The sequence below is a fragment of the Puntigrus tetrazona genome, chromosome 7, assembly GCF_018831695.1.
Source record: "Puntigrus tetrazona isolate hp1 chromosome 7, ASM1883169v1, whole genome shotgun sequence".
Lineage (NCBI taxonomy): Eukaryota > Metazoa > Chordata > Actinopteri > Cypriniformes > Cyprinidae > Puntigrus > Puntigrus tetrazona.
Genome location: NC_056705.1, coordinates 10,723,705 through 10,736,736, shown reverse-complemented (window position 1 = coordinate 10,736,736; position 13,032 = coordinate 10,723,705). Strand labels below are relative to the sequence as shown.

The following is a 13,032-nucleotide window of genomic DNA, read 5'->3' as shown; positions in this document are numbered from 1 at the left end:
ATGAACCGAAATGCTAACAGGCTACGGAAAAATATTCCTTGTTCCCTACCTTCTAAAGCAGCTGAAAAAAAAAAAAAAAAAAAAAAAAAAAAAAAGAAATGTTCACATGATGGTTTCAGAAGCAATAAGGCTTCTGAGAGTTCTGATTTCACTTCTATATTTCTATGACATTTTTGCTTTCGCTGGTACAGAAAGGAGAAACTCACCGATGCTGGATCCCCTCTACTGTGAGCTCATTGAGCTGCAGATCTTCAGGCTTCAGAATTTCAGCGTCCTCCAACAAACTGCTGTCAAACTCCACACATGCAGGAACCTCTCCTCTCGACCTGCACATACGCATACACACTGTACACGTGCGCGTGGCGAGACAAGGACACACAGAAGCCTGGCTATCCTTAAAAAGGGACTTTATCATGAATGCATCTGCAGGCCCATGCATAATATCAAACAGAATATTCATTAGGAAAAAACGCAGGGCGGGACTTGATTTTGTTCATCATGATTCATCATGCTCATACGGTATTAGATATATGCAAGAGTTGAGCCGTGTTGCAACTAAATTATTATGCAGTAAACATCATTATTCTCTATTGTCAGACATTTATCTAAAGCAAAAATGATACAAATAATATTTATATACAAACTATTTATTTAGTAATTAGTTCCTGCATATATACTTACATGCAAATATTTAATTTACATTACAGTAGATGTTTGACCAGTGACTCTTAAAAGCTTGAAATTGACGTATTTTATATTATTTTTTGCAGCCTTACAGCTCATGCACCAGCACTGCAATTAAACGGCTTGAAACTGTAAGAAGATATGCACCTTTTGTAACAATAAAAAGAAATAATACTTATTGCAAACCTATCCATTTATCTAATATATTTTATATAATTACATGCAAATATTTAATTATATTATTCTAGACATTTGGCCAGTAACCATTTGTTTTTGGAGGACTCTTAAAAGCTTGAACAGGACCTATTTTAAGTTATTTGTTGCAGATGTTTATGAAGCAGTTCATGCCATATTTGCTAATAATGAAAGCCCCGGTATTGAAACGGTTTGAATCATAAAATGAATCATTGAATCATAAAATAATACCAGTAAACAGGCATTTGATTTCATGACAGTGAGATAAGAATGAGCTAGATGGAGGATAAACAAGCATGGGAGTATGCAACATCCCATGTTTCTCTGGTCCAGGATATCCCAAAGATATATATATACCTGTTCTGCTGGATAAAGTTCTCGTACTCTCTCTGTGGTTGGATGGCTTTCAGAGCATTGGCCATTTCAGTGTGTACACTAACCACCTCATCGTGAAGCATGCTAGACAGATCGAAATACTCCTGCAGAATCTCCTTCCTAGGAAAACAGCATTAGTCGTGCGTTTTCACATGCAAGACGCAGCATGACACCTACTTCCTCTTTTTAGCCAACTGTAACTGTACATGTACAGCGCATGTGACAAGTGAATAATACGACATATCGTTAATTTAAAAAGCAGAAGTCGCTGTGGGAAAAGTTGCCAGCTCTTAAAATAAAGCAATGAGCAATTAGGCCAATAAGAAAACGCTACAATCGAGACTATTTGAAGAATACGATTATTTAAAGGAAGTTTACTTGGTAGCACCTACCACTTTCATCACGAATAGAAATAAAATCACATGACCGAACGACCGAAACTAAATGCATTAAGGCCCATGCTAACTACCATGATTTCACAGTATGCAGTTAAAGCGATGGCGTAATTAACGACGACTCACAGAATAAGCACCATTTCCTCCTGCAGCGTCTGAAGGGCTCCTAGCAGGGCTGGCTGGCTTTGGCCGTAGTGGTGTTGGTAATGCACCTGCGCGGCTTTCACAGACAGCACATATTCATTGTGGTGCTCGTGCAGTTTCAGAGTGGCTTTGATGTAGCGCTCCTTCGCTTTCTCGCGTTCTTTGTCTGTACAAAAGACGATCCAAAAATGCGTATGAACATCTAGAGGAAAGCTGATGTACAGATGTGCATCAGGTACAAAAGCCTAAAAGCTATATATATATATATATATATATACATACTCTATACACACACACACACACACATTCAATTAACCCTTATCTTGTGGTTAACTTATTAGAGTTTACTGAAGTCACCGCCTTTTTGCGACAGCTGGGATTCAGCTTACTCCCAGCACTTCTCCCTCATTCCTACGGTTTCCATAAATGTTGATTGAGCGGCACACAACTCTAAATTGAAATTCAATTATGACAAGGCTGCTGTTGGTTCTCCATTAATATTAAGACAGTAATACAGACCCTCTCGTGTCCTTATAGTAGTAAGATACCTGTGATGGTAGATGCCATCATGCTTGTGTGGGCTACATAGACTTCCTCAGAGGTGTGGGTTGATAACGTTAGCTCCTCTCGACTTTCTGTGCCTCATCATGTCATGGCATTAGAGGCTAGCTTTTTGTTGTGCGATATATTGCCCCATAAATTTCACTAAGCGATATTGTCATTTTAAGACCATTTTATGCCACCATAATATTACAGCATAATAATGCAAGAAGGCCTACACACCTCAACAAACATGTCATGTTTTAAAATAAATACATCATGGAAATTAACTATCAAAATATTAGATGCCTGTTTTTTAAAAAAATAGTAAATACACATCTCTTTACAAGTAGAATAAAAAAACTAATGCACAAAAGAACTTATAGAGATTTTTCCATCTACAGATTTTTCCCTTTTTTACTGCTGTTCAGTGAAAAAGTGATTCATAAAGTGAGGCAAATATAACTCTGCACATACTGTATGGCCCTTCTGACTCACAGACTTTAAGTAAGTTACTTTTCCTTATTAAAAGAACCTGCTACTTGCTTTTCAAACACAAGTTTTGAGCAGTGTAGTGTAGTGCTTGTTGTTCGCCGTTTCTCCGATCGCGAAAGGTCATGTTTATGAGGTGTGATGCAATGCAAAGCATAAAAAGACAGTATTAAGTCATTATAATATATTATGTCCCTACTGGACGCAACAATTGCCTCATTTCTAATGGCTTTTATTGTCTTTGTGTCACAGCACCGGGGCATGACATCACGTTATGATAAGTGGAGGAACTTATCATGCTTGAGGTTTTCGGCCAATCACAACGCACTAAATATTTCTTTTAAAATTCTCACGGTCATGCTTCCTGTTTGTTGTGTTTCCCGTGCTCCCCTCGTGATCTTACAATGCGCTACCCTTGAGTCTATGAGTCACGTTTTTGACGTGATTGGTTGTGCTGGACATGCGTTTCTCTGTTCTGTTTTGTCATTGGTTCATTGTCTTATTGTTCACAGGACTTCTTTGTTTAGTGATACGTCCTGGTGCAAATATAGCCCTTGTGTTTCCATCGTCCTTGTCTAGCTTTGTTTTGGGAATTGTTTCATGTTCAAGTCAAGCTTCTGTTTATCTTTCTTTGCACATGCTTTGGATTTAACTAAACTGCACATGGATTCAACAAACTCTCTATTGAAGTACCAAATCTTACAAGACGTATCATTGCAATAATGACATTCTCAAGTCAAAAACTAGATTTTTAAAAAATAATTAACAGCTTTCAAAACATGCATTCAATTAATCTAAGTGATTAAGACATTTATTTAAAACCGAATGACTTGCAAATTATAATTTGACACTGAAGACTGGAGTAATAGCTGCTAAAAATTAATCTTTGTCGTCACAGGAATAAACTATATTTTAAAATGTATTTAAAATAGAAAAAAAAAAATCTCAATTGTACCGTTTTTACTCTATTTTTTGAATAAATAAGTGCAGCCTTGGTGAGCATAAGAGCCATTTTGCATGTATAGTATGCAAACTGTAGTATAGTATACAGTATAGTGTCATCTGCTTTAACCACAAAGTGCTTTAGGCTACAATACACTTTGCTTATCTGGTTAAAATCATGTGGAGTTCACTTTAATAATGCTTTTTAAACTGCAAATACAAAAGTGCTCCTCTGAGCATTCACACGATGGTCACCGGAGAAACCATGTTTAGTTTCACTTCACCTCTGTAAGAAGAAACGCCGTTACATCTCTGACCTCAGAAACAAGCCTCCGTGTGAAGACCAGTTTTTCTGCTCTCGGCTAAGTAGACAAATGCCTTGTTTACACAAAATATCATAAAACCATTCAGTGTTTGAACATTAAACCGTTCCTCTCATTGCATGTCCATCTGTTCAGAACAGGATACACAATTCACAGTCAGAATGAAAGAAAAGCGGTCAGGACATTTTAGAGAACTAGGCAGCAGTGAGGCATCTTACCTTTGCTTGCTTCCTGGTACTTTCTTTTAGCCTGTGACGCGTCCCGTGCTAGCTGTCTGTAACTGGACTTGAGCCGGTCCAGCTCAGCTTGGGTGACCTAACCTTACACAACAGGACAAAAAAAACAAAATCAAAATCTAGCTCGGCGCATCAAAGTGAGTCGCAGGTGTAATGCGCTCAAGGGCACGAAAGGAAGAGTAAAAACCGACGTGTTTCTAGCCAGCTTTAGATATGAGGTTGAATGGGTGTGATATTTCGCTAGTTCGCTAGTTCGTAGAGTTTTAAAAACCTCCATGCTAAAAGTAAGTAATGGAAATGACGTTTTAATTGCTGCAGTCATTTCCTATATCTGTGAATGCAGGCGGTGTATTAAGTCAAACTACTGTTTTGGTGCAAATCCGTGCATCACTGAACAGAAGCTAAATCAGAAATGGCTGCCTGGCAAAGCTACTATCACCACCGAAGAAAACCATTTCAACTGTAACTTCAACCATAAACGGACAGGCGGCACTTTGCTGCTAACAGCGCTGATAAGATTCACTAGAAACAATTCACAGACACTATCAGAAGATCAACTGGCAACTTGTGCTTCAGTCAAAACCAAAAATAAGCTTCTGCAGAGCGTAGCAATGTAGAAACCGCCGCTATGTTTAAGAAAATGAAACAAGCGCAAAAAAAAAAAAGCTTGATGGCTTACCACTTACATTTCCTCTAATTTAGACCTCATCAGACATCTAAAAATATAAAGCCAAATAGGAGATAATTATAGATGTTCTTATTAACGTGTGTTAAGCGTATGAGAAAGATCACAGACAAAAAAAGTGCATTTTTTCTATTGTCAATTATTTTAAACTCTTTCAGCTTCTTCTGATACTTCCTATTCATCGAAGAATGATTAGAACATATTAAAAGGATTTCTGGATCGTGTGACACTAAAAACTGGAGTAATGATGCAGAAAATTAAGCTTTGCGGCAAAGGAATAAATTAGATTTTAAAATGTATAAAACAGTAAAAGTAATTTTTAAATCAAATAAATTATAAGCATCTTGATAAGCGACTGAGACATAAAAAACAAACATAAAGCCGTATGTGTATGCGTGAATAAAAACCTATCTAAACCTAAAAATCTATGCACACTTCATGATTCTCAGACATATTTCCTCATTTAATTTGTAACTTATTTTACAGGATATTATAACTGTGACCATCTTCTACTGCAACGACTCGAATGTTAACATTTATATGAATGGTAGCATTCGAGTTGCTGCAGATGAAAATAGATATATTGCAGTAAAAGATTATATATATATATATATAACTTTTTAGTTACCTAATAAATATTTGTCATGGTAAGGTCGTATTTGTGTAGTGACTTTCAGTTTGAGAAATTCTAAAAGGGATTTTCCCAGAGATTCCATTACTTCCTCATGAACTTCCTAAAAGAATCCCTTTTTCACGTTTAACAGATGTTAGAGGTTCTTCACGGAACCGTCAACGACGAGAAGCAACCTTTGTCGCGAGTGTAACGAGTGACGTAACCCACGTGAGGGTGATGTGCGTGTGGCGCTGACCCTGCACAGCTCCTGGTTGAGAAGGTTCCACTGTTCCCCGTAAGTCTTCCTCAGCTGCTGCTTGTCCCGGATGAGGAGGGTGAGTTTGCTCAGGGGTCCCACCATCAGATCCTCAGAGTGCTTGCGCATGATGCGACTGAAGCTCTCCGTCTGACTGACCAGCACGTCCCAAGACTGTGGGAGGGACAAAAAGACATCTTTTGTGTGATTTTACATCACTGCGGTGCATGCACCTCTCAAGTGAATGCAACGGTCAAAATAAACGACTTGCATTCTGAATTTCTGAGAATTGCATACCAAGCGATTTCAGGCCAGCTCACACCTACGCTCAAATTAGAGGTTTTAGCGTCGCTGCAGAGACTGAAAGTCGACAGAAATGCAGTCTAGAATAACCGAGAAAGCCTGAGGGCTTTGGTAGCAGGTTTTAGATTTTAGACCAGGACGCTTTCGGTGCCTTCAAACGTTAAACAGAAAGTAAAAATTCTGACTAAGCGCAGAGCATTTTAAAACGGATATAACATCTAATTGCATTAACATCTCTGATATAAATTAGAATCAATCACCAAATGCAAGCTTTTAGAAATGTTATACTTGAGGAGATCCCTCCAACCTTATTGAACTGGCTGATGTAGTCGAGACCTCCTCCAGGCTGAGAACCTTCCAGTTTCTCAACAATAGCCGACATCTGATGGAGCTGCATGGAGAACTCACGGTCGCTCTTGGCCCTCTGCGTCATCCATTTCTTCATAACCTCCATCAAACGCAGCTCAGAGTCTTGCAGTTTCATTAGGGCGGCGTGACCCTGAGGGCACCACAGGTCCTCCGCAAAGCCCATACCTGCAGATCGCTACTACAGAAAATTGCGCTAGTTTTGGTTACCGAGCAGTCACGGTAACTAATAGTCAAAATGACCTACAGTGCGTTGGTAAAAGAAACTTGCTGGTCAGGTCAGCGAGAAACACCACAAACCAAGATCTGTAGAAAGAGGAAGAATATTACAGACTTTTAAAATCTTTTAAATCTGCATTTCATCACATCATTTAAGGCTTCTGCGTGCATGTTGCAAGCAAGAATTGCTATAAATGTGGGAGTTTTCAGAAGCTTTCGTTTCCTCACGGGCAATTTAGGACTAGAAAAGGATGTTGTCTACAATCACCACTTCCCATATTGCAACGGCACATCAAATGTGAAAGTCTGTTTAATAGCAAACAGCTCACTCATACGGAAACATTCCGAATTGCCAAAAAGTTACTGATTTACAAAGCACAAGATCTACTGTAATTTTGCTGCAAACCACAGAATTATTATTTGCATCTCTGAAGCTATCAACCACTATAGGCCTACTTGACCTGAACTAGCCATTAGCTATACATGAGCTACACACACAATTGCTACAACTTATTAGATACACATAAGCTACTTTAAAATTACGCAAACACCAAAAAGTATGAAAAGTAAAACTTTCTAAAAAGACCTAAGGCGCTTTAAAAAAAAAAAAAAAAAAAAAAAAAAAACGCGTAAAAAAAAACGACACATTAGAGTCTCTCAGTTTGGTCATGTTTTCCATTTTAGATAATTTTTCCTCAACCCGTTTTTGGTTTGTGTAGCTACTGTTAGCTAACCCATTAAATAAATTATTAAGGTCGCTTTTTTTTTTTAAATAAAAGGGATAGTCAACCTGACATTCAAGATAAAAATAAATAAAATAAAATAATAATAAAATAATATATATATATATATATATATATATATATATATATATATATATATATATATATATATATATATATATATATATATCAGAATAAAGGAAATGTTTATTGTCTTAAGGCGATGGCGTCGTGACGTCACCCAGCGTTTCTTCATGTCAGCCAACGACAGCAGCATTATTTTATAATGATATATCATAGCCTTAAATAAATGTAACAATTAGACGTCCTTAAGCAGACCGGCTATATAACACCAGAGCTCCGAATACCTCACATAGTCGCGACATGAAATGGTGTAAACTCTCACCTCAGATGTGTCTGTCGCAGAGAAAGGCACCTGGCAGGAGCGCGAAATTCTCCATTATAACAGAGAGAGGAGAAGAGAGACCGCGTCGAAACTGTAAACACTGCGAGCTCCTGCGATGACAGCGGCTCTAGAGCTCAAACCAGGAAGAGTCCGGCAGAAAACACACACACACACACACACGCAGACTCAATGCATTCAACACGATTAAACCGCATAAAGCATAACGCCACCTCAACGACCCATGCACTGTATTAATTACCTCCGCCTGCTACGAACTTTCCTACACGCTCACATGCATTTATTAATATTTAAAACGAGTTAAACACGAAACCGACAGAAGCAACAATTCGCCGAATAATTAAGAAGACTACGGCATGCTCTGTATATATATTTATTTTTTTAAATATACATTTAAAGTACACCGACATTTGGTAGAAGGATAGCTTATTGGCATGGTGGCGCACTGTTGCTATTTGTGACCCTGGACAAGAAAACCAGCCATAAGTGTCAATGTTTATTTATTTATTTATTTTTTAGGATACTACAATATTTGGCAGAGAAACAGCTTTTTTAAAAAATGTTAAAATCTGGAATCTGAGGGTGCAAAAAAAAAGTGAAATATGGAGAAAATCAAATGAAGTTCTTAGCAATTAATAACCTAATGGTTTTTTGGCATAACATAAAAATCAGTTTTGACCATACAATGTTTTTTGGCTATTGCTACAAATGTACCCGTGATATTTTTGTAGCGCTTGGTCACATTTGTTTTATGGTTTAATTGTTGAATAAGTGAACAGGCCATTTAACTAGCTGTATTTCAACAACATGCAACCTGCAGTACAGCATATCGTCAATTCATGTTCAGCTGTTTTTTGCTGTTGCCTTATTTTTTTGACAAAGTGATGATTCATAGGTTTTTTGTGTGTTTTGAGGATAACACAAATGAGGTAACATCGTGCTAACCGAGGGAAGTCGTCTGGAAATCCACTTCTGTTGCAAAACGGCTCATGCTTAAAATACCGCGTTCTCGCTTTTATTATTGGAGCATTTTAAACAATTGGTTGAGACACGGACTAGTCACTAAACGGTTCATTGCGCAATCAAACGCATCCTTCACGAAGTGTATCTGCTTTCTGAAGTCAATGCAACACTTCAACCTCAACAGGATGCTAAACCCTTTACCATAACCGTTCCAAGTAAAGACCTTTGAGAGGCACCTGTAAGGAAATCAAAATTGACACGCAGCCTAAAACAACTGCTATTAACTGCTTCCAGCATGGCTGTGGACTGAGAGACTCGATGTGACCAACAGGAAATACAACAGAGTTCACAAAGGGTGATGCTGAAGTTTGCATAGATCTTTATTTTTTAATTTTTTGTATAATCTATAATTCGCATATTGACATCAATTAAATAAAAAGAAAAAAAAAAAGAAAAAAAAAGAGCAAAATAATTTTTAAATTACATGTAAATGACAATGCACCATATATAGTACAAAAATAGGCCTTATTTTTATATAGTCGTCCCATCTCAGGTAGTCATACAAATGATTGGTGTTTTCTACTTGGGGGGGGGGATCTACATGCATCAGTTGACTCTTCAAAATAAACATGAAATCAATCCTACGTTTCCAGAATGTTCTCACTTGTGCCTAAACACACATACACAAACACACTAACACACGCTCACACAAGCGCTCAAGCCCTTAAAGCGCAATGCAATCGTCGCACCATCAGGGTGAAAACCTACAGCGTGTGACCTTGGTAAAAACTGCTGCCGCGACAAGTTTAGACCACAACTGCTAAAATATAACTCATTAGCCATGTGAAGCATTCTGTGAAGGGGTACGGCCAAATCGCTTATCTAATGCAAAACTAACCTCAATTTAAAAAAACAAAAAAAAAAAAAAAAAAAACAAGTAGTAATTTTTTTTTAATATCATGTCATCTCTCTAAGGCAAGCAGATTTTCATCTGTGCTCTTTGGTCATGCCTTTATTGTCTTTGAGGCTTTCCAAAACAGCTGTGACGCTAAATCATTACGGTAGGGGGCAGGAACAGCCATTTTTACGGTTTAGCTAAACAAAAGTGTAGAGATATGACTAAACATTTTGAAACCATTACAAACAGAAAGTAGATACAACTCTGTGTGCGTGTGTGCTAAATGAACTGCGTGGCCTAATTTACCCAAATTTCATTCTTTGCAAATAAACTGAAGACCTATATATTGATTGTAAATAATCTAAAGACCTATACAGTTGTTTAGCTAAATGGTAAATTGCAGCTCCAAAGTTGAACTCTATGCAAATAACGAAAGGAGGGATGAAAAGGAGTACCAAATTTGGAACTTGTTTTAAGAACGGGGAGGTACAAGATCAACAAAACAACATTAGCATTAAGTATTAAGATGACAGTCTAGAGACTGTGTGGATGAACGGGACACACTTTAAAACAAAAGACCAGCCTTAATTGCATATGAAAAAAAAAAAGTAACTAAACTAGGGTGAAGATGGTGCAAGTAGTTTGTGAACTGGCTTATATCGTGTCCTTGTCTTTGTTTCGTGCCGTCGTGAGAAGCAATGGTTTTGAAAGGCTAATTGTGCTCCGAAATATTGATATATACGATATGATCAGCACGTCATTAACTCTGTTGGGTCTCTATTGCACAGATTCCTTAGATAACATTGTCATTTTATAAAGATAATGCATATAAGGAACATATGGATCACGAATGTGTCATTCTGATAAAAACAAAACGAAAACAAACAACAACGTCTGGGCAGATGAGCTTAAAAGGCCAAGGGTATTACTAACAACAAACAGTAGTAAGCAGAGAAAATGACCTGAAGAAATGATTCGAGCTGACGAAAACAACCAAATGTCTAAAACCCAAGCTGCTCTGGGTGAAGGTCATCACAGCCCCGTCTCTAAATTAATTCAAAAACACACCCATACTGTAAAGAACACCACCTCTAATCAAAAAAAAAAACCGATGATCCCTATAAACACGACAACATGGAAGCCGGATCTTTTCAGGACAGGCCTATAGCCGGGGCCGTTTATAGTGTTTCAAACCTTGACTGTAGAACAGATTTAGAAAGGAGAAGAGCTTAATGTTGCTGAGCTGGCTCGGAGGGACTGACCGTCATCAGAGATTTCTCTCCACGTACATACAGTGCGGCCGGGGAGCGCAGAGACGCTGCAGTTCACAAACTCTCACTAATAACACGGTAATAGTCGCTCGTGTCGTTTCAAACTTGCATGAGATCTTACTTTAAAAGAAACTCTAAATACGCTGAAAAGAGACAAAAAAAGTTGAGCAAAAAAGGACTAAATCAACGTGATAAAATGAATCACACAGAGAGAGAGAGAGAGAGAACGAGAGAGAGAGAGAGAGAAAGAGTTTGGACTTTCTAAACAATATTTTGCACCTAAGAAAATCATGCAGGTTTGCAATGACATGATAGTGAGCGAAATATGCCAGGTTTCATCTTGGTTTCATCTATTCCTTTTAAACAGCCTACTGTAGATAAAATAATTCGTCAATGTAGATGCTCTAGGGGGAGCAGTAAGCTCTTGAAACACGCTAAACAGCATGCTGCTCTGCTCTCCATCTGACCATGCAGAAATAGTGATATGTTCTTCTAAAAGGCTCCCTGCGCAAAGACAGTGGATCGGAGCCACTGGAGCACTGACTGACTTCATATAAAGAGTTACACACACACACACACACACTCACTCATTCACTCACTCAAAGAAAAGCTTTGTTTTTCTTTTACGTAGATATTTAAATCTTCTTGTTTCTTAAAATCTCACTAGGCAAGTGGAAGAGAACAAGCAATAATCGCGTTTATTGTAAATCCAGGACAACCCAGCGACCACCGGCTCATCCCCGTCGCTTGTGGTTGGAAGCTTTCCATGTTGAGGCACCGAGAGAGGTCAACACCCAGGTGAATCATGGCTCATATAACTATGACAGGTGCGGAAAACAACCAGAACCCTCAGAAATGAGATATGCTCAGACAAAACCCAGAGGGAAATCACACACCAAAAAAAAAAAAAAAAAGAGGAGACAACAGTGCAGTAGAGGCTAGAGAGGAGAGGAACACGGGCAAGGAGGGGTTAAAGAGCACTTTGTGTTTTGATGAAGGCAGTCCTCTCATTACGGATCTCGAACTCCTCGTTCTCAGACTCCGTATTGCCCTCGTCCTCCCTCCAAACGCTCGGGATGCCCTTGTAGGCCACCGAGGTGCGGTTGAAACCTAACCCGACCAGCAAACCGGATCCCGGCCCGGCTTCAGCGGAGAGCAGTTTGTTCTGCTTGCACGTGTACATCTGCAGGAAGCCGAACACGCCCACAAACGTAGCCACGATGAAGGCACAGCTGAGCACGGCCACGGTGGCGGGCAGGCTGGAGGTGAGCTCCGGGGGCAGTTTGACGGACGAGCCGCCGCCCAGGGTCTGGAACAGGCCGCCGTCCGGAGACTCGCGCTGGATGTGGTTCTGGTGCAGACAGGTGCCGATGACGGCGTCCAGGTGGCTGTGAGGAGGGCAGGAGAGACAGCTCTGAGGGCCCGTGCCGCTGCAGGTGAGGCAGATGGGGTCACAGGGCAGGCAGGCCGGACGGAGGACGGACGGCACCTCGTTGTTGGGGAGGAAGATGTAGCGGGAGCCTGCAGTGAAACCTGCTGGACAGTCTCTCACACAGCCCTTGTTGTGCAAGTAGAAGCCGGGGTTGCACTCTGTGGGAGGGAGAAACAGTTTTAGTTTAGGCATCAAAATGTGACTTTCTTTTTAACCAAAGGTCATGTTTAAAGCCATGGGTTAAAGTCCACGAGACCAGAATTCCTGAGGAATTAAAGGCAGAAATGCAAACCCTGCACTTTTTGCCAAAGCTGATTCAGGAAGCAGTGTTACAGTATAAGCTGCACTGCATATTAAACAGCACTTTTATTAATAATATTCTGTTTAAGCACATCACTAACTGAGATACTAGAAATTGTTGGATTTTTTTTACCCCACACTTGCCTTATTAAGGATAATGATTTCATATATTTTATTCATACAAAATAAAAGTATTGTTTTTAATTAGAAACAGAAATATAAATAAATCGCTATTGTTATATAATATAAATGTA

The 13,032-nt window shown here is 39.1% G+C and overlaps 2 protein-coding genes across 5 annotated transcripts in view; both read right to left on the bottom strand.

The window, feature by feature from the left end:
- The window catches only part of fes (FES proto-oncogene, tyrosine kinase), a 17,112-nt gene extending 9,054 nt beyond the window's left edge, over positions 1-8,058 (bottom strand). Inside the window, exons 1-7 of one of the 2 annotated variants that reach the window (XM_043245240.1) lie at positions 7,897-8,058; positions 6,491-6,855; positions 5,881-6,054; positions 4,309-4,405; positions 1,776-1,959; positions 1,237-1,374; positions 207-326 (exon numbers count right to left, since the gene is read on the bottom strand). In XM_043245240.1, coding sequence (XP_043101175.1) covers positions 207-326; positions 1,237-1,374; positions 1,776-1,959; positions 4,309-4,405; positions 5,881-6,054; positions 6,491-6,715 — 938 coding nt within the window. In that variant the 5' untranslated portion in view covers positions 6,716-6,855; positions 7,897-8,058. The remainder of the gene's footprint in view (positions 1-206; positions 327-1,236; positions 1,375-1,775; positions 1,960-4,308; positions 4,406-5,880; positions 6,055-6,490; positions 6,856-7,896) is intronic. The other variant, XM_043245241.1, reaches the window with a different exon arrangement.
- Positions 8,059-9,239: 1,181 nt separating this feature from the next.
- Positions 9,240-13,032, bottom strand: part of furina (furin (paired basic amino acid cleaving enzyme) a) — a 77,018-nt gene continuing 73,225 nt past the window's right edge. For 2 of the 3 annotated variants that reach the window (XM_043243734.1, XM_043243735.1), the window contains exon 16: positions 9,240-12,636. In XM_043243734.1, coding sequence (XP_043099669.1) covers positions 12,017-12,636 — 620 coding nt within the window. In that variant the 3' untranslated portion in view covers positions 9,240-12,016. The remainder of the gene's footprint in view (positions 12,637-13,032) is intronic. The other variant, XR_006251313.1, reaches the window with a different exon arrangement.